The sequence below is a fragment of the Salvelinus sp. IW2-2015 genome, linkage group LG23 (assembly GCF_002910315.2).
Source record: "Salvelinus sp. IW2-2015 linkage group LG23, ASM291031v2, whole genome shotgun sequence".
NCBI classification, from domain to species: domain Eukaryota; kingdom Metazoa; phylum Chordata; class Actinopteri; order Salmoniformes; family Salmonidae; genus Salvelinus; species Salvelinus sp. IW2-2015.
The window spans coordinates 28,844,397-28,864,119 of NC_036863.1; the positions used below are offsets into that span (position 1 = coordinate 28,844,397).

The 19,723-nt window shown below is 43.4% G+C and overlaps 2 protein-coding genes across 3 annotated transcripts in view; one reads left to right on the plus strand and one right to left on the minus strand.

Moving 5' to 3' along the window:
- The first annotated feature begins 1,446 nt into the window (after nucleotides 1-1,446).
- On the plus strand, nucleotides 1,447-2,640 carry LOC111950652 (interleukin-27 subunit alpha-like). Its single transcript, XM_023968418.2, has 4 exons — nucleotides 1,447-1,656; nucleotides 1,787-1,888; nucleotides 2,003-2,212; nucleotides 2,381-2,640. Exons 1-4 carry the CDS (start codon nucleotides 1,447-1,449, stop codon nucleotides 2,597-2,599), a joined length of 741 nt encoding a protein of 246 aa, XP_023824186.1. The 3' UTR covers nucleotides 2,600-2,640.
- Nucleotides 2,641-3,714: 1,074 nt separating this feature from the next.
- LOC111950651 (unconventional myosin-Ic) overlaps nucleotides 3,715-19,723 on the minus strand; it is a 40,225-nt gene continuing 24,216 nt past the window's right edge. For both annotated transcript variants that reach the window (XM_070434488.1, XM_070434489.1), the window contains 30 exons: nucleotides 16,374-16,532; nucleotides 15,836-15,951; nucleotides 15,046-15,244; nucleotides 14,585-14,665; nucleotides 14,145-14,325; nucleotides 13,849-13,946; nucleotides 13,443-13,556; nucleotides 13,267-13,338; nucleotides 12,860-12,979; nucleotides 12,630-12,715; nucleotides 12,213-12,318; nucleotides 12,039-12,119; nucleotides 11,825-11,916; nucleotides 11,597-11,691; nucleotides 9,949-9,995; nucleotides 9,687-9,767; nucleotides 9,296-9,401; nucleotides 9,098-9,215; nucleotides 7,309-7,422; nucleotides 7,099-7,175; nucleotides 6,800-6,868; nucleotides 6,364-6,608; nucleotides 6,125-6,208; nucleotides 5,845-5,938; nucleotides 5,516-5,571; nucleotides 5,089-5,224; nucleotides 4,836-4,906; nucleotides 4,626-4,723; nucleotides 4,286-4,385; nucleotides 3,715-4,050 (listed from right to left, as the gene is read on the minus strand). In XM_070434488.1, coding sequence (XP_070290589.1) covers nucleotides 4,024-4,050; nucleotides 4,286-4,385; nucleotides 4,626-4,723; nucleotides 4,836-4,906; nucleotides 5,089-5,224; nucleotides 5,516-5,571; nucleotides 5,845-5,938; nucleotides 6,125-6,208; nucleotides 6,364-6,608; nucleotides 6,800-6,868; nucleotides 7,099-7,175; nucleotides 7,309-7,422; nucleotides 9,098-9,215; nucleotides 9,296-9,401; nucleotides 9,687-9,767; nucleotides 9,949-9,995; nucleotides 11,597-11,691; nucleotides 11,825-11,916; nucleotides 12,039-12,119; nucleotides 12,213-12,318; nucleotides 12,630-12,715; nucleotides 12,860-12,979; nucleotides 13,267-13,338; nucleotides 13,443-13,556; nucleotides 13,849-13,946; nucleotides 14,145-14,325; nucleotides 14,585-14,665; nucleotides 15,046-15,244; nucleotides 15,836-15,951; nucleotides 16,374-16,532 — 3,123 coding nt within the window. In that variant the 3' untranslated portion in view covers nucleotides 3,715-4,023. The remainder of the gene's footprint in view (nucleotides 4,051-4,285; nucleotides 4,386-4,625; nucleotides 4,724-4,835; nucleotides 4,907-5,088; nucleotides 5,225-5,515; nucleotides 5,572-5,844; nucleotides 5,939-6,124; nucleotides 6,209-6,363; nucleotides 6,609-6,799; nucleotides 6,869-7,098; nucleotides 7,176-7,308; nucleotides 7,423-9,097; nucleotides 9,216-9,295; nucleotides 9,402-9,686; nucleotides 9,768-9,948; nucleotides 9,996-11,596; nucleotides 11,692-11,824; nucleotides 11,917-12,038; nucleotides 12,120-12,212; nucleotides 12,319-12,629; nucleotides 12,716-12,859; nucleotides 12,980-13,266; nucleotides 13,339-13,442; nucleotides 13,557-13,848; nucleotides 13,947-14,144; nucleotides 14,326-14,584; nucleotides 14,666-15,045; nucleotides 15,245-15,835; nucleotides 15,952-16,373; nucleotides 16,533-19,723) is intronic.

Sequence of the window (19,723 nt, forward strand, 5' to 3'; positions counted from 1 at the left end):
CATACATACATACATACATACATACATACATACATACATACATACATACATACATACATACATACATACATACATACATACTATTATAAAGAGGTTTGTAAGTATGAAGGGATTTGTAAATAAACTGTTAACTATTAATTTTGAGTTTATACTACAATAGAAACCCGTTAGAAAATAATTTCACACGCTACTAATGTAAAGTATAAAGGAGTGATTATAGATTTTTGAATCCCAGTAACTGATGAAGGGCAGGTAGCTGTTAGGAACGTTGGACCAGTAACTGATGAAGGGCAGGTAGCCTAGCTGTTAGGAACGTTGGACCAGTAACTGATGAAGGGCAGGTAGCCTAGCTGTTAGGAACGTTGGACCAGTAACTGATGAAGGGCAGGTAGCCTAGCTGTTAGGAACGTTGGACCAGTAAGCAAAACGTCGCTGGTTCAAATCACAGAGCCGACTAGGTGAAAAATCTGTTCACGTGTCCTTGAGTCGCTCTGGATAGGAGAATCTGTTGAATTACTAAAATGTTAAATGTCTACTAAACTCAGCAGAATATCATATATAATGACTAATTTGTCTAGATTGCATTTACACTGTAAAAAGTTACAGAACAGTTTGAGTTTAATAAAAATATGATAACATTGAGTAATTCTACAACAATGAACAATCATCATATTAGGCCCTATTCACCTCAAAATGATAGCGAAAAATGAAAAATGTAATTATGTGCTTACTAACCTCTACACTTAGGCAATTGGGCAGGTTAAATGAATCATATTGCTGAAACCGCTTCACGAGCTGCTGAGAAAAACTCCAGACCACAACAGAAACTGAAGACATATATAAATATCAAAGGATGCAGCTAGGATGTGTCAATCACAGATTGCTATCTCTACAAGGTAAGTCTACTCTGTCTCTGTCCATCTCACTCTAGCTAGTGTTGAGCAGTACAGATGTTCCATAGCTGGATCACCGGTGGTAAACTCCTTTATCTCTATAGGGCTGGTTCAGATACTAAGAAGTCTGTGTTAGTGTGATGAGATAATGATACTAGCTGCTCTAGTCAATCTGTATAGTTGAAGCATGACAGATTATGCAATAGAAATGTAAAAGCAATTTCCAATTGAGCCGAAATATGCAGCTTTTACCGTGAATGCAGTCTGCTAACTCGGGAACATTGCCTTTAAATTTCAATCACACTGAAACTTCAGCGATATGGATTAAATAGAGCCCCGGTTAGAAAGTCAGGAATATGGAGCTTGGTAAATTCTCCAGTTTTCGATTGAAGGCTGGTGCTAAATTGTCATGGTTCTAACATTTGTATTGTGGTTGTTAAGTATTACATATAAGAGAGTTCCACAAGTTACCAACATGTATTGAGAATTGATTCAGATAAGGCTGGCTATATTTGTTCTGCATGCCGACTTTCATTCATTGACAAATGTTGACATGATTTTGCAATTTAGCAATCACTCATCCTGTCCCTGTCTCTTCCAGATGTCTGTTTGGTGGCAGGTTCTGTTTCTCCAGTTTTTCCTTACCCTGAGCTGTGTGTACCCATGTTGTGCATCCCCTCCAGGCCTACTCAAGTCCTACTCATACTCCCTCAAATCCATCAGATGCACCCACACTCGGGTACAGCAGCTGCTCAGGAGATATGTGAGTTGACTCCTCTGCTAGCCTCTATTACTGGTGGCTAGTCTGCTAGCGCTTCTGTATGCCCAGAGATAACAGCTATCCTCCCCTGCTACAGGCTGTTATCATAATGTACCTTCATTTGTCTTGCCAGAAGGAGGAGCAGTTGGATAACAAGCAGTTTGAGGACAGAAGTCTGGAGTGGCAGACCCTACCCTCCCTCTCCACAGACTTCTACCACTGGCTTCAGATGAAGGTTTGTTTGTGACTTGTACCACCTGTTAACCTGCTGTGGTTTAATGCTTTAAAAATGTACCATAGAATAGGAGATTGTGATATTGTGAATAATGTTATGATCTGGCCTGTACAGGACTGGGAGCGTCTGAGTGCTGCCTCTCTAGACCTCCACACCTTCTGGGCTCACCTGGACATGAAGAGAAGGGAGATGGAGAGGGAGGAGGTTGGACAGGGGGCAGCCCACAGGATGGGGAGCAGGGGCAAGCCTAAACCCAGCATACCTGAGAGAATACAGCACATTCTGACAGACCTGCGGGATCTCATGACAAAAGTCAACTTTCAGGTAGACAATGTGCGCCATATACATGAACGAAGTGTATACTTATTCTCTCTGCGCACTATATTAGGTGTTAATGTAGCTACCCACTATGGCTACTCAGTAGCTACTGTATATACACTGTGGAGAAATGTTATGAGCGCAGTCTGATAAACCTCTCTGTGGTCTTTACAGTTGAGATGTGTGAACAGCTCCAATGTGAGCCCCACCTCTCCCCCAGCCCTGACCCGTGCAGTGAGCCCTCCCTCCAGCCACCAGGCCCCATCAAAGTCCCTGTGGACCAGCCGCCTGGAGGGCTACGTCATCCTCAGGGACCTGGAGCGCTACCTCACCAAGCTGGCCAGAGACTTCATCCTCCTGAAGACCAAACACAGAGGTCCTCCAGGTACCTAGCCCAGGGGCAGATAGACATGGTATGCATGGATTCATATTCATAATGCAAACTAGTACTGCACTAGCCTGTGACGGGTTGTGGTTAGAGTGGCTTTTAACTTATTTTGTGGACTAGGGACATTGTTGGATGTGAGAATTTACAAATTGTAGTATTATGAATTATAACACAACAGTATTTTATGTAGTCAATGCACACAGTTTATTTCAGCAGTAACAAGGCAGCTAATAACACCAATAATAATGATATTAGTATTATTCATTATGATGATAATAATCAGCGTTATTATAAGGTGATAATAATGATATATTTCATTCAGTATTACTATGACAGAAATACAGTACTGTGACTCAATATTGCTAAGTGATGTCAATACCTGCTGTTGTTATTTCAACTGCATTAATGATAGGGTTCAATTAATCAGTAAGGCCCGAGGGGGTATAGTATATGGCCCTATATACCAAGGATAAGGGCTGTTCTTAGGCATGACGCATCCCAGAGTGCCTGGATACAGCCCTTAGCTGTGGTATATTGCCCATATACCACAAACCCCAGAGGTGCCTTATTGCTATTATAAACTGGTTACCAACGTAATTATAACAGAAACAAGTAGTTTTGCGTCATACCCATGGTATATTGTCTGATATACTACGGCTTTTCCGCCAGTCAGCATCCAGGAGCCAAACTACCCGGTTTATAATTTCTATTATTCCCTAAGATCATGATTTCTCATTGTTGTGAGATGCTCGGTTGACTTTGTTAGACTGAAACCAGGTTTACGCATAGTGTTACTGTATGTCTTACAGCCGTACTCTACTCTGGGTTTCTCCCTGAGTTTCCTTCTTTTCTTTCTCTCTCTCGCTGACTCTAACAGCTGAGAGCTGGAAGAGTGTTGAGAAACACTACCCAACATCCCCTTTCTCAACAGTCCTCACTTCACTGTACTTTCCAAAGATGCCTTTTTGCCTATTTATTTACTTATTTATTACTTATTTATTTGTAAAATTGTGTTTATTTTTGTTATTATGGAAATCTAAATATATATATATATATTTTTTTTTTACATACAAGAGCAAATATATTGTAAAGGACTACAAAATAAAGATGAAGCATAAGATTGAAAATGTGTTGTTTCATTTAATACGAGTTTTGTTAATAAACAACAAAGTATTATGAATTCTGGCAAAACCTCTGAATCCATTTATATATGATAATATGTAATTTAAATCAATAACTATCTAAATTAAGATTTATAAGTTCAATTGTGCTAACGGAGAAAGTAATAATTATCTTGTAGTAGGCAGTGTATGGCTGTGGTCTCACATTTAATGGAGAAAAATAACTTCTGTGTGGCTATAATCTGATTGGCTAAAGCAGGAAATCATCCTGTGGAATGATTGGTTCTCTGTGGATTACAGCGAGGTCATCATCTTGGGTTAAGTTGAGGGGCCGTCTGCAAAACAAGTCAATTCACACGAGGCCATTGTTAGTCCCTAATGTGGATTATTGGTCAAAACTTCCAGTGAAAATATAGAGATGAAAGAGGTAGCTATCTTTAATACTCTACTGCTTTCCATTTAACAATCCTAGCTCACCTCGTCCTCCATCTAGAAGTCCTCACCCTCCCTTCCTCAAGCCCTACTGTCCTCATAATAATACGTTTCCTCCTCTCCCGTCTCCTGACTCACCACCAGCAGGTGTCCTTTCTTGCCTTTGGCTACCTTCAGCTCTGGTCCACTGGTGAAATCAATGACCCCCTCCTTCCCCCGAGCCACCGCAAACTTAATACTGCACACAGACAGGAGGAGAGGATCAGAGAGAGGAAAGGAGTGATGGCGGTGAGATGGGATGAGAGAGAGGAGGGAATAAAATAGAAAGGTGTCATTATCACAAACAGCAGATGACAGTTGGAAAGGATTGGCAAAAATTCTCTGAAAAAGGTAATGAAGCTATCCAGTGTCCAGATGATCAGAGAAGCTCGACCATAGAGATCCTATTCTAATTCCTAATTCTATGAGCCAGACCCACCTGTCCTGGCTGATGTTGACCTTGTTCTTCTTGTCCGCCATGGTGGCCAGCTTGGTCACCACCTCGATCACATGATCACACTGGAGCACCACATCACTCTACAGGGCAGACAAGGGGTCAGAGGTTAGGTACTGCACTTTATGGCACCATGGCAGTAAGTCACCATGACAACTGCTCGATAGAATAACCAGAATGAGGTCATCCTGTTACCTTCTGCTTGTTATCCTCACTGGGCACGTGCAGAACCATGAACCCATCAGTCAGAGAACTCACAGAGATGCCTGGAAAGAGAGGAATGGCACCCTGTTATACACTGCAAACACACTACCACTACCTTATAAGCAATGTTACTAAAAACTCCTGAGGCCTAACCATTTAAGTTCAACCCCCCTGCCCCCTGCCCTCACCCCTGGCCCACCACCCCCGGTCCCTCAAGCCCCTATGGCTCCCAGCAGAGACTCACTCCTCAGCGCCACATAGTCGATCCTCTGCTTCAGCTTGGCCTCAGCCACCAGCACGGCAAAGGAGGAGGTGAGGAGCAGCTGGCGTGGCCGCGCCTTGTAACCCCTCCTATCATACTTAGTCACCGCAACTCCATACTGTCACAGACAGAAGAAGAGGGGGATGGAGAGAGAAAGAAAGAAGAGTGACAGTGAGAGAGAGGGAGGGGTTGTCATAAAAACCAAAAGTTGTCAAAGTTTCTGTATCAATATAGATTCAAAGCAATATATGACTTTGTAGACACAGTACACAGGAAACAGCCAATTAGCAGGATTTAAGTACTCAACCAACAACAAGAGAGTGACAGAGGTGAGAAGGGTCATGGTAGACTCCAGTCCAAACTGACACAAACACTCAGGGGGATAGTATTACAACATCATGTTACTCACTTTCACTTTGTCATTGCCCAGAGTCTGTATCACTTTGAGGTTGAACTCCTCACTGTCTGTGTACAGGAAAGAGCATCTGTCAGTGGTGTGTTTGTCAGGTCTGTGAAGTTTTGAAGTCTGTGTACCACAGGAGGCTGCTGAGGGGAGGACGGCTCATAGTAAAGGCTGGAATGGAGTGAATGGAATGGTACCAAACACGTGTTTGATGTGCTGGATACCATTCCATTTATTCCGTTGCAGCCATTACTATGAACCCATCCTCCCCAATTAAGGTGCAACCAGTCGCCTGAGGTGTGTACCAAGTGTGTCAGTGAGTGTGTGTGCCCTACCTAGTCTGGAGGCCACAAACAGCTTGGGGACACTCTGGGGATAGCTGTCCTTCTGGTCCTGGAAGATCTGACTGGCTACCACCTTCTGCTCCATCTATAGAGACACAGAAGAGATACATGTGGAGTTGGAGAAAGAGACAGGAGGAGAAAAGGGGAGAAGGAATGGAGTAGGGAGGCAGAGAGAGTGAGAGAGAGTGTGTGTGTAAGAGAGAATAAAATTAATAAAGTGGACAGAAATATCCTCAGGTGAGTGACAGTAACAGACAGTAGAGTAGCCTACCTGTTTCTTCCACTCTGGCTGGATCCTCCTGCAGTAGGCCCGCATCATGTTCTGCATACACAGCCTGCACAGGTGCTTTGATGCCTACACAGACATAGGGACAGATACAAATAAAACATTGACACATTGTATGTACAACAGTCAGACGCATTGCACCATCACACCTTAGCTTATGCTACATTTCCTTCAGTGTGTGTGTGTGTTTGTGTGTGTGTGTGTGTACTGTGGGGCTGCAGTACCTCAGTGAGGCTAGGTGGGGGGACGGGCCAGCTCTTGTCCAGGACACTCTTGGGCGGGTTCCTAACCAGCGTCATCAGGAAAGAGAAACGCTGATGGTCCAGGAAGTACTCATTCTCTGGACAGCGCTCATAGTGGCGGTAGATGAAGCCCTTGATGAACTTGCGTATGATTTCAGCAGCGTGTCTGCGGCGCCTTGCCTTACGGCGGGATTTCATCCCTCTCCAGGCAGACTGGATCACTAGCACTATATAGAGAGAAAACAATCAGTCATATCCCAGAAACACCCCAACAAGCTACAACTGTGCAGAGCTCAGAAGAACAAACAAAATCATATTCTCGGCCTTACTTCATTCAGCAGAAAGTGGCTGCAGAGTAATTGCTTGAGGAAGCAGTAATTGAGAAGCAGGTAAGAGTGTGAGCTGTTTGATCCCTCACCTGCGTTTCTGATGCGGTGGTACTTGGCCCTCTCTCTGTAGCCCCTCCATGAGGTCTGTAGGGTGAGAGCTAGAACAGCACAGGAACAGAGGAGACAAAATGGTGGACCACAGAACAGACTATATCAATTACATCCTTATTACATTTGCTTAGTGTATTATACATCCTCATACTTCTGCCAAGGGCAGTTCACTGTTTTCTACTGCTACTCTGCTGTTAATCATGTTATTTTCTTCAATACATTAATTCTCCCCAAACTAAACAGCCTTGTCATCGTCCTCTCTGCTGTATAGTCTTACCGAGGGCGGGCCTCCTGGCCTCCAAGGCATCTTCAGTGGTGAACAGAGTCTTTGGGAAGCGGATGAAGATCTTGGTCCTGCAAAGATATAGGGAATTACACATCAACAACATACCGTCTCATGTTTCTCCTCATAACATGACTAAGGCAAATGGAAGTCCCCTTACTTTCTGTTCTCCCTCCCTGCCCCTCTCTCTCTGTGTGTACATACTTTCCCAGTTTGTATTCCTCTGGTTTATAGCCCAGGTGTTGGACCAGAGTGGCAACTCCATCAGCCAGTCTGCCCTGCCAGTTAGGCCACGTCCCGGGACACAGAGACTTGTACCTGTAGTTAAATAAATGTATGTGGTTAATATAGAAACTGTGGTTATAGAAACGTGTAAACAGTCACATAATACAGTGCATTCAGAAAGTATTCAGACCCCTTCCCTTTTTCCACATTGTGTTACGTTACAGCCTTATTTTAAAATTGATTTAAAAAACAATTTTCCTCATCAAACTACACACAATACCCCATAATGACAAAGCCAAAACAGTTTTTTTTAAAACATTTTTGCAAATTTAGAAAACCATAAAAACTTTAAAAATATATATTTACATAAGTATTCAGGCCCTTTGCCATGAGACTCGAAATTGAACTCAGGTGCATCCTGTTTCCATTGATCATCCTTGAGATGTTTCTCCAACTTGATTGGAGTAAATTCAATTTATTGGGCATGATTTGGAAAGGCACACATCTGTCCATATAAGGTCCCACAGCTGACAGTGCATGTCAGAGCAAAAACCAATCCATGAGGTCAAATTAATTCCCGTAGAGCTCTGAGACAGGATTGTGTCGAGGCACAGATCTGGGGAAGGGTACCAAACATTTCCGCAGCATTGAAGGTCCCCAAGAACACAGTGGCCTCCATCATTCTTAAATGGAAGAAGTTCGGAACCACAAGACTTCCTAGAGCTGGCCACCCGGCCAAACTGAGCAATCGGGGGAGAAGGGCCTTGGTCAGGCAGGTGACCAAGAACCTGATGGTCACTCTGACAGAGCTCCAGAGTTCCTCTGTGGAGATGGGAGAACCTTCCAGAAGGACAACCATCTCTGCAGCACTCCACCAATCAGGCCCTTTATGGTAGAGTGGCCAGACGGAAGCCACTCCTCGGGTAAAAGGCACATGACAGCCTGCTTGGAGTTTGCCAAAGGCACCTAAAGGACTCTCAGACCATGACAACCAAGATTCTCTGGTCTGTTGAAACCAAGATTTAACTCTTTGGCCTGAATGCCAAGCATCACGCCTGGAGGAAACCTGGCACCATCCTTATGGTGAAGCATGGTGGTGGCAGCATCATCATGCTGTTGGGATGTTTTTCAGCAGCAGGGACTGGGAGACTAGTCAAGATCGAGGGAAAGATGAACAAAGGAAAGTAGAGAGAGATCCTTGATGAAAACCTGCTCCAGAGTACTCAGGACCTCAGACTGGGGCGAAGGTTCACCTTCCAACAGGACAACGACCCTAAGCACACAGCCAAGACAATGCAGGAGTGGCTTCGGAACAAGTCTCCGAATGTCCTTGAGTGGCCCAGCCAGAGCCCGGACTTGAACCCAATTGAACATCTCTGGAGAGACCTGAAAATAGCTGTGCAGCGACGCTCCCCATCCAACCTGACAGAGCATGAGAGGAACTCCCCAAATACCAAGCTTGTAGCGTTATAACCAAGAAGACTCAAGGCTGTAATCGCTGCCAAAGGTGCTTCAACAAAGTACTGAGTAAAGGGTCTGAATACTTATGTAAATGTGATATTTCAGATATTTTTTGGGTATACATTTGCTAAAATGTCTAATATAATGTTTTTGCTTAATCATTATGGGGTACTATGTGTAAATTGATGAGGATTTTTTAAAATATTTTTTTTACCCATTTTAGAATAAGGCTGTAACGTAACAAAATGTGGAAAAAGTCAAGGGGGTCTAAATACATTCAAAATGCACTGTATACAGACAAACATACCTCTGTAGGAAGGCTTCGTAGCGTCGGCGGTAGGCAAAGCCAGCTCTCCTGACTCTCAGGTTCTCCATCAGACCCAGATATTTGACCTGGTGTCTGACCAGAGCCTCATCAAACCTCCCTGTTGAGAAAGAATATTACATTGACTGATTGATTGATTGACTGATTGACTGATTGACTGATTTTACAGTGTATGATTACCTGACTGCTTGGCATCGTTGGGTTTGATACAGCGCACATAGGATGGCTCCTTGGACATCAGGATCTCTATCAGTTTGGCCAGGCTGTTCTTAAACTGAGTGGCAGCCTGCAGAGGGAAGCAGTGAGGTGCGATATCAAACTGTTTGTATTTGTGTGCATGTTAGCTGACTAAACTCAACTTTCAGCACCCAAAGAAAAGCCTGCATTTACACATTACATTGTCCCGTGTAAATGTGTGCTATTCTTTGTTGTGTAAAATCATTATTTGGGTGCTGAAATCCAGTCCGCCCACTCTAGTCGCTGCTCAACTCCAATGTAAATCATGGAGTTGAGTTTAGTCGGCTGTGTGTATATCTGTGTGTGTGTGTATGTCTGTGTGCGCGTATCTCACCGTCTCTGGGCGTTTTTGGGTGGTCACTTCCTCTCTGTGGAAGCACTGACTCAGGATTTGGTTATCTGACTGGCATATGACCTGAACAGAGAAAGCACAACACAGAACCATATAAACACACCACACCACACCTATGGACACTATACTGTATATACCTACTGTAGTGTACACACATAAACAGTGTGAGGGAGTTCTGAGAGAGTTCATGAGTGTGGTGAGTGTGGTCTGTGTTCTCATTTCTCTATTGTTACTCCAGCCTCACCTCTTTCAGGTTTCTGTAGAGCAGGTCGGTGTTTTTGTCCAGAAACCCTGTGATGCAGAGGAACATAAAATAATTCAGACCGTATGTGTGTGGTTGAAATCAGTGAATTATTTCTTGCAGTTATACCCCAAATATTTCTGTGACCAACTTTTTATTTAGTTTGTCATTTTTTCAGAAGGGGGGGTTACAGGTACAGGTATAGCATTCAAAGTCATATTCATTCAGATATATTCATATATTCAGTTATCATGACACTCGAAAGAAGAAAAAAACACATCAGAAATGAATATAAAGATAAAGAACAGTATCAACAGTTTTGTAATATTTTGTATGCAAGGAAAATAAACAAAAAAGTCTCCCCCTCCCAACCCATTCCCCCCATCAGTCCCCATCCACCAGCCCACATATTCCCTCCTCACCCGGAAACCATGTTTCCCACCCCAGTTAATAAAAATAGCAGAGGTTAGATGGGGTCACCTTCCTTGCTACTTCTACTTATTCTGAACAGAGCAGAGCAGGTATAGCCTGTTATCGCTGTGGCTGAGGAATTGGCATATAGTATTTTAATCATATGAATGAAATTGGAGCCAAGTCCCATATGCTATAAAACTTTTTTTTTTGCATTGAGAGATAGAACTGCATTTGGTTTCTGATGAAGCATGTAGGTTATCTTGTTTTTTAACAAACTGGCTTTTGTCTGGATGTACCAATTTGGGTAAGTAAGTTTTGAGACAGGACGACAGAATTTTTGGAAAACAGTTTATCAAAGCTAGAGGGCAATAGTGAGCACACTGAATGGAGTCTGTACCTTTTTTTATAAAAGGAAAATTAGTGCTGTATTCACATCCCTTCCAAATGAACCTTTGTGAATGTTCAGTGCATGCGCAATGTTTATCAGTGCTTGCGCAAAGTTTATCAGTGCGTGCGCAAAGTTTATCAGTGCGTGCGCAATGTTTATCAGTGCGTGCGCAATGTTTATCAGCAGCATGGGACCCAGCTTCTCCTACCCGAACACTTAATAGAAAAGACTGCTCATGAAGAAAGTTGGGTTGCCCGCTTCCACACCAGTTTCAAGTCCAGTGACCCGTACATTTTTGAGTGTACATTTTTGAGTGATTCCGTTTTCTCTTTTAAGAGTTTGATTATCCATTCCAACTTAGCTCGCGCTTTTTGCAGGTCATGAGTCGTACCTCTGTCGCATTGGCTGTCTTCTCCAGACTTTTCACTTTAGTTGAAAAGGTATCCACTTCAGCAGTGAGCACTGCCAATGATTCATTTACAGGTTTTAATTGTAAGTCGAGTGCAGAGGTAATTTCCACACAAACAATCTCTTGTATAGTAGCAGCCAGCTTTTTCTGTTGTCTGGTGTTGAAAACCGCCATGTTCCCACAGTTGAATTGTGGATGGACAAATTCTAGTTGCTGAAGTGAAATAGACCTGCTAGTTATTTCTTGTCACACAATGAATGTCCCACACCTTTATATGATGTTTAGTATTGACAAGTTATAGGAAATAAGTCAGTTAATTTATAGTCATTTGCAAAAGAAAGCCACGATAAGGCGATGCGTTTCAATGCATGCCACCGGAACTGGTTCCTCTGACACGGAACCAGTAGTTCTACTAWTGACTGATTGATTAGCTAGCTCACCATTGACAGTGTAGTTGACCTCTCCAGCATAATGAATCAGTCTGAACTCCTCCCTGCCCACCGCCTTGCGTGTCTTCCCATTCGCCAATTTGTGACTGACAGACATAGAGACAATTCATATCTTAGATACAGAGTCACAAATATACACACAAATACATTTTGGGGTGATGGTGCAAATACACAAACAAAATATGACATGTGTGTGTGTAAGAGAAAGATTGGACTCACGTGACAAAATGGGCATGGCCTCCCAAAGTGTCCTCGAGCTTCTCCAGGAAGGAGATATCACTGGGCTCCCCTGGTCTCAAACACTCCTCATCCTACAACACATTTCACATTTATACGTTAACATTCAAATAGAGAGAGGGAGAGGACAGAGGGAGAGAGATACTAGAGAGAGGAGAAAGACTACTAAACTGAAGTGAATGCCAGTCATTCTCACCAGGATGGAGATGAAGCCTTTGTGTTTCTCCTCCACCAGGTCACAGATTATCTTGTTGTCAAAGTACTTCACCGGCTCCCACTGAAATACACAGTTGCATTTAATGAACTACAACCTCATCACTAGTATATCTCTATTCTTGTTTTTGTTTTTTCTCTGAGTACACAGACTCACAGTGATGCCCTCTGCTTCGTATTCCTCCTGCTCAGACTTGAGGGTGAGCTTGATGAACAGCTGCTGCAGCTTCTCATTGCAGTAGTTGATGCAGAACTGCTCAAAACTACAGGGAGATGGTTAGGATTAGAAAGATGGCACAAAACAACTGTGCTACAATATGTTTATTAGGCTGCCTAATTCAGATCTTTGTTTCACTAATTGGTCTTTTGACCAATCAGATCTGATGTGAAAAGATATTAGAGGAAATAATATCAGAATTGGGTTGACTGTACAAACAAATGGCTAACACACACACACACACACACACACACACACACACACCACACACACACACCACACCACACACACACACACACACACACACACACACACACACACACACAGTAAGTTGACAGCTAGAATCTTTTCAGGTACCTATTGTGTTGGAAGACCTCAAAGCCGTAGATATCCAGCAGTCCTATGACTGATGACGAGCCCTTACTGCTGTTGTACACTTCATCCTGTAAATAGAACACAATCCACTCAGTTTTGGAGGTAGCAAGCAGCATTACGGTAGCTGGCAAAGAGAGAGAGCAATTACTAAGAGTAAATAATAAGTGAATCGTTTTGCTAGCTAGCTATCATGATTGATGTGTGTGAGAGACCTTGAAAGCCAGAGACTGGTTGATCTTCGCCACCAGCCAGGTGAAGGCACGGCCGTACACTGCTTTGGCCAAGGCATCACGGGCTGCCACAGCCTGCTCAAAACTCAACGGGCTTATCATCTGGAACATACACACACATAAGTACGCAGTACACACATATACGTACACACACATTGAAATAAAATACTTTCATGTTATTTCTGGGCTCAGCTGTACTATATCAGTACCCTCTCTTTTAAACAAATTAATAAAAATATTCATGCCATACACATCAGTGGCATACTGTATTACTTCTTGGTAAGTGGGATATTAGATTATATAAAATATATATAAAACTATATTAAAATTATATTTGCAGGCTACAGGCATAGTTTTGTATGAAGTGAAACATCCCACCAGACACTCACCTCTTCCCCTTTGGCAGTGAGTTTCTTATGAGTGAGAGCCTCTCTCAGCGCTGGTCCATCCACACCCAACAGCTGCAGAACAAGCAAGAAAAAAATCAACATTTGCCTTTAAAATGGAGAATTAGGGAATGTGTCAGTCTGTAGGACTGGGTAGAGTTCATGTTAGAAGTTCTAACCTTGGACAGATATGTGAGCTGTGGCTCAGTGGTGATCTGGGTTTCTCCATCCTCCCCTTCTCCAAACTGAGTGTTCCCAAGATGAAGGACACTTGCGATTATATTCAACAGATCCTAGCAGGGAGAGAGAAGAGACACATTTAAACCATGACATTCTCACTGTTTTCAGAGTGAAACTTTGGGTGGGTATTTGCAGTGATATACAGTATGTACACCAGTGGAGGCTGGTGGGAGGAGCTATAGGAGAACGGGCTCATTGTAATAGCTGGGTGTGAACAATTGGAACAGAGTCAAACATGAGGTTTCCATATGTTTGATATCGTTCCATTCATTCCATTATATTGAGCCCGTTCTTCCATAGCTTCCCCCACCAGCCTCCTCTGATGTATACTAAAGTGTTTCTGACCTCCACCTCCTCTTCATGGAAGCCGATGACGGTCAGGGCTTTTCTCACTGTTTTCCAGTCATTCTTGTCATTGATGGAGCTCACCCTGGGACAGCAACCCCTGGAGGTACAGGACATCACTGTTCAAATCACTGCGCGCGCACACACACACACACACACACACACACACACACACACACACACACACACACACACACACACACACACACACACACACACACACACACACACACACACACCACACACACACACACACACACAGTAATATCTTACACACAACACCCCAACCGCACACACCTTGACCAGGTAGTGGTATTTCTGAGCGTTTCTCTCCAGGCCCAGCTTGCTGAGCTGGTCTTGTTCTCCTCCCTCCAGCAGCTGGTAGAAGATATGGAAGTTCCTCTCTCCGTGGTTCTGGTGCACCACACGAGACTTCTCCAGTAGGTAGTTGAGGATGTGGCCTCCTATTGGCGCCCCCTAGGGGAGGTCAGGGACAGGGACAGTCAAGGTACTGTTGAGTGTGGTCCTACTAGAGCTTCTTTAGCTGCATCATGTTTTAGATTCATAGTAAGGCATGCTGTATGGTAAGCCATGAATGTCACATTTATTAGTCATGCACAATCTTTTGATGGAATGGTGTGGTGTAGAGATAGTATGGCATGAGTGTCAGCGATGGTAGACCTATGTGTGGGAAATCCCTCAATCCAGGAGCTAAAGGAAGGGAAAACAGGCTTACCCTGAAGTCAAACTGGACATCCATGTATTTTCCAAAGCGGCTGGAATTGTCATTTCGCAATGTTTTGGCATTACCAAAGGCCTGCAGAGAGAGACAGGAAGAGAGAGAGAGAGAGAGAGGAAGTGAGTGTGGGAAACAACAAAGATAAGATCAAACACAGCTGAGAGAGAGGAAACATTAACAGTACAGTAATAGCATCTTCACAGCAGCACCTATCTATTGTTATGGCTTTGTCAGAGATTGGTTCAAAATATGCAATGGATCAACATGCTTTCCCTCATCTACTAATAGAGTTACTTCTTTGAAGGAACATAATTTTGTAGTGGGCCATTCATTTATCTCATTAATGTTACACGTCTCAGTACCCCTGCTATAAATGTCCTTCCTCCTCCAGAGCCTATAGAGGTGCTCATAGGAAGAGATCCTGGGAAGGGGATCTTGGGAGGGGGCGGGGTGTGTACCTCCAGAACAGGGTTGGACTGCAGCAGCCGGTCCCGGATCGTACTCATGTGGTCAGTGACAGGGCAGGTAGTGGCGTAGTACTGGAGGATCTTCTTGGAGGCCTCGGTCTTCCCTGCTCCGCTCTCCCCAGAGATCAGGATACACTGGTCCCTTCTCTCAGTCCGCATGGCTCGGTACGTGTTGTCTGACACCGCATAGCTACAGGATAGAGAAACAGAGGGGTGGGATACAAACATGATGTCAGCTAGTGATTGGGCTCATACTGGTGTATTCACATACAGTGGACCACCATCTGATAGTAAACATAGACTACATACTGTAAATGTAATGTTCCAGAGCACATTCACATATACACACACTCATTCTAGTCCTGCTGGGTCAGAGAAAGGTTAACCTCTATGGGATCGGTGTCCTCCCCACGGGACGGTTAAGCTAACGTAGGCTAATGTGATTAGCATGAGGTTGGAAGTAACAAAAACATTTCTGAGGACATAGAAATATCTGAAATGGGCAGAAAGCTTACATTTTTGTTAAATCTAACTACATTGTCCAATTTACAGTAGCTATTATAGTGAAAGAATACCATGCTATTGTTTGAGGAGAGTGCACAGCTATGAACTCGAAAATGTATTAATAAACCAATTAGGCACATTTGGGCAGTCTTGATAGAACATTTTGAACAGAATTGCAATGGTTCATTGAATCAGTCTAAAACTTTGCACATACACTGCTGCCATCTAGTGGCCAAAATCTAAATTGTGGCTAATCAGGGGTCAGAGGGTGACTTACATGTGGGGTGATATCTCGTAGAAGCTGACCCCTCGGTAGCGCTCCATGTGCGCCTTGGAGTAGATCTCCAGGTCCTTGTATGGGTTCACTGATACCAACACTGACCCTATGTAGGTCTGACAGGGAGACAAGACCCGCACACTACAGTCACCAACCCCTCTAATACAAAACCCACAAAAACACTGATATAAAAAAAATCAACCAATAGCAAACATTATGTTAAAGCTACAGATGTAGGATCTTCATTTCAGCCGGAAAACTATCCTGCGGCAACAGGAAATGTGAATTATTCTGTGGATTATAATTATTGGACATTTCTTGTAGCGTACAAGGCAAATCAAGTCAAAACAATTTAAGTGGAAAATACAAACTTTAGAAGCCTTTTTAAACCTCGAATCCACTACAGGTTTGCATTCCTGCCGAGCGGGAAAATTCTCAGCAACAAAAGAGTGATCCAATTGAGAGTGATCCTACATCTGTATGCAGAGCCATTTTTATGATAAGATTTCCATATAGCCTATATTATATGATTCTTTACATAGATGAGTTTCTCTCCAAAGCGCCGGCGCAGGTTCTCAATGAAGGCCGCCTCGCTAGTGTAGTTCTCCAACAGCACAAAGTCCTGCACCCCCACCCTGTCCCGGGCTGTCAGAGTACTCTCCATAACTCTATGAACTCTGCCCTCACCTCCCACCTCCTATAGAGAGAGAGAGAGAGAGAGAGAGAAAGGGAGGGGGATAGAAGGGGGAGACATCATTGCCTGCCGCTCTTTCCCAGATACATACAATAATATAATAATAATAATATAATAATAATAATAAATGCAATTTAGCAGACGGTTTTATCCAAATTGAAACCCACCACTATGCACTTCAACTACACCTGAAAAATTGTTCTTTATTTATTTTTATCCCATTTTCTCCCCAATTTTGTGACATCCAATTGGTAGTTACGAACTTGTCTCATTGCTGCAACCCAACGGGATCAGGAGAGGCGAAGACCGAGATTTGCATCCTCCAAAACATGATCCGTCAAGACGAGCTGCTTCTTAACACACTCTCTTAAAGGTGCAATATGCAGAAATCGCTCCGCCATTTCCTGGTTGCTAAAATTCGAATAGTTTGCCTAATTTCAGTGTATGTGACAAAACAAGCATTCAGAGTGTAAAGAATCATTGTACCATCTAAACCGCTGTGAAATATATTTTCAATAACCAAGAATATTGTATTTTCAGCTGTTTGAAGCTGGTGTACACAACCAAAAGTAAAAGACGCAAAAACGAGACTTAAGCATGGGAAGCATAGAAATAGAGCACATAGAACAGATCTACCGCTTCTTAGACTTGCGTTCAATGAGAATGGCATATCTCTAACTCGCATTTCTATGTGAATTTTGTCAGATTTGGTGACATATTGCAGCTTTAACCCAGAAGTCAGCCGAACCAATGTGTCGGAGAAACCACCGTCCGACTGACGACCGAGGTCAGCTTGCAGGCGCCCGGCCTGCCACAAGGAGTTATTAGAGAGAGATGAGCCAAGGAAAGAACTGCCGACAAAACCCTCCCTTAACCCGGATTGCTGGCCAATTGTGCACCGCCTTTTGGGGCTCCCGGTCACAGACGGCTGAGATCGAATTCCAGGCTGTTGTGGCGCCTCAAGCATTAGACTGCTGCCCACTCAGGAGGCCGACCTGAAATAATTTGATAGGTATAAGCAATATGTAAAAATCCTCACCTTGCCCTTTTGATAGGCTAGGAGGAATTCCTCATATCGCTTACACCTATCCATACCTCTTAGATCTACACAAGTGCATGGAGGGTAGGGCAGAGGGTCGAGTTGGGATTAGGCGTATACTGACAACACCACAGCACTGCAAATAAACACCTCCACAAGAGGCTTGTCAGGAACAACCATATCAACCAGAGGAAAGCACACAGAGGACGTTCAGACATGCAGAACATAAATCAAACAATGAAGCCATTTCAATAATCCTTAATATAAACAGTGTCTCTAAGATCCTCTATTGTGTGATTGTGAGATAGCGTATTGGGATGTATATACAGTAAATACAGGCTTTAGCGCCAGTCAGGTTCTGACCAATACTGCTAAAGAGGTGTGTGTACATGTAAACCCTGGTATTCTGATGACAAACAGGCACAGACAGGGAAATAATATCCAGAGAAGTTCACCGGCATGTTAATCCGAAAATATCAGAAGAGAACAGACACAAAAAATATACCTACCGTGAATTGGTGTGTGCATTATCCAGTTATGACTACTATTATCCACCAGTACAGAACAGAAATGTCTAGGCTACATCCTGCATTCCAGTACCATTCTACTACAACCAATCACCCTCTAGTCTGTTTGATCACTCACTGTATCAGGTGTAATCATTTGAAGTGCGTAAGCAAGCCCCCTAACACACACACACACACACACACACCAAGACACACTGGGAGAGGAACAATGGGGCCAGGGGCTTTGGGAACATACAGTCCTCTCAGGGGTGTCGTTAGGGGTTGGTTAATGTCACTAACTGGTCGTTATCTCTGAATGCTTAATGGTGGAAAATCCTTGAAACAACACAAGAACAACAGTGGAGTGAAGCCAAGAACTATGAGCAGGGGAAAGCCAGGAGACACTTCCACTCTGCACTCCTACCCAGCCCCCCTCTACCTCAGAGTATTGTTCTTGCAGGTGGCCTTCCTGCAGAAAGTAAAACACACAGAGGAATCCCACACACACACCACACCACACTACACACACACACACACACACACACACACACACACACAAACACAGACACACATCACACACACACAACCACACACACTTGCACAACCACACACACACGACACACACACACACGACCACACACACGTATAGTGATTTTCCCGAAGGCATTTTAGAGTCAGGCTTAGGGTCAGGTCTTCAAGGATCTCCACTGAATGTGTCTTTTGTGTGTTTGGCTGTTTGTGTGTTTCTCTAAAATGCTGCCTCATCCTCTACGGGATCGGTCCCCCCCACCACGGGACGGTTAAGCTAACGTAGGCTAATGTGATTAGCATGAGGTTGGAAGTAAAAATAAAATTTCTGAGGACATAGAAATATCTGAAATGGGCAGAAAGCTTACATTTTTGTTAAATCTAACTACATTGTCCAATTTACAGTAGCTATTACAGTGAAAGAATACCATGCTATTGTTTGAGGAGAGTGCACAGCTATGAACTCGAAAATGTATTAATAAACCAATTAGGCATATTTAGGCAGTCTTGATAGAACATTTTGAACAGAAATGCAATGGGTCATTGAATCAGTCTAAAACTTTGCACATACACTGCTGCCATCTAGTGGCCAAAATCTAAATTGTGGCTAACCTGGAATAGTACGTTATGGCCTTTCTCTTGCATTTCAAAGATGATGGGACAATTTTTTTTTACAGATCTAAATGTGTTATATTCTTCTACATTAATTTCACATTTCCACAAACTTCAAAGTGTTCCCTTTCAAATGGCATCAAGAATATGCATATCATTGCTTCCGGTCCTGAGCTACAGGCAGTTAGAGTTGGGTACGTCATTTTAGGTGAAAACTGAAAAAAAGGGTCTGATCCTTAAGAGGTTGGGTTGTGAGTGGACTCTCAAGTAGTGTAGGCCTAGTTACTGTGGCCCCGTGAACAGGGTCCTGTGGCTCTTAGAAGAGATGAGTGTTCTATATAATATAAGAAAAGCACAAGCCTCTGTGTAGAGTATCCATCGGCCCTGTGGGTAATGAAGTTTGATGGACCTTTGAGGATGTACAGTTGAAGTCGGAAGTTTACATACACTTAGGTTGGAGTCATTAAAACTCGTTTTTCAACCACTCCACAAATTTCTTGTTAACAAAC

Excerpts from the sequence above, each read along its gene's own strand:
- LOC111950652 (XM_023968418.2), top strand. The coding sequence starts at position 1,447 with ATGATTTTGCAATTTAGCAATCACTCATCCTGTCCCTGTCTCTTCCAG. Across the intron at positions 1,889-2,002 it reads ACCACTGGCTTCAGATGAAG|GACTGGGAGCGTCTGAGTGC; the intron begins GTTTGTTTGTGA and ends TGGCCTGTACAG. Across the intron at positions 2,213-2,380 it reads TGACAAAAGTCAACTTTCAG|TTGAGATGTGTGAACAGCTC; the intron begins GTAGACAATGTG and ends TGGTCTTTACAG.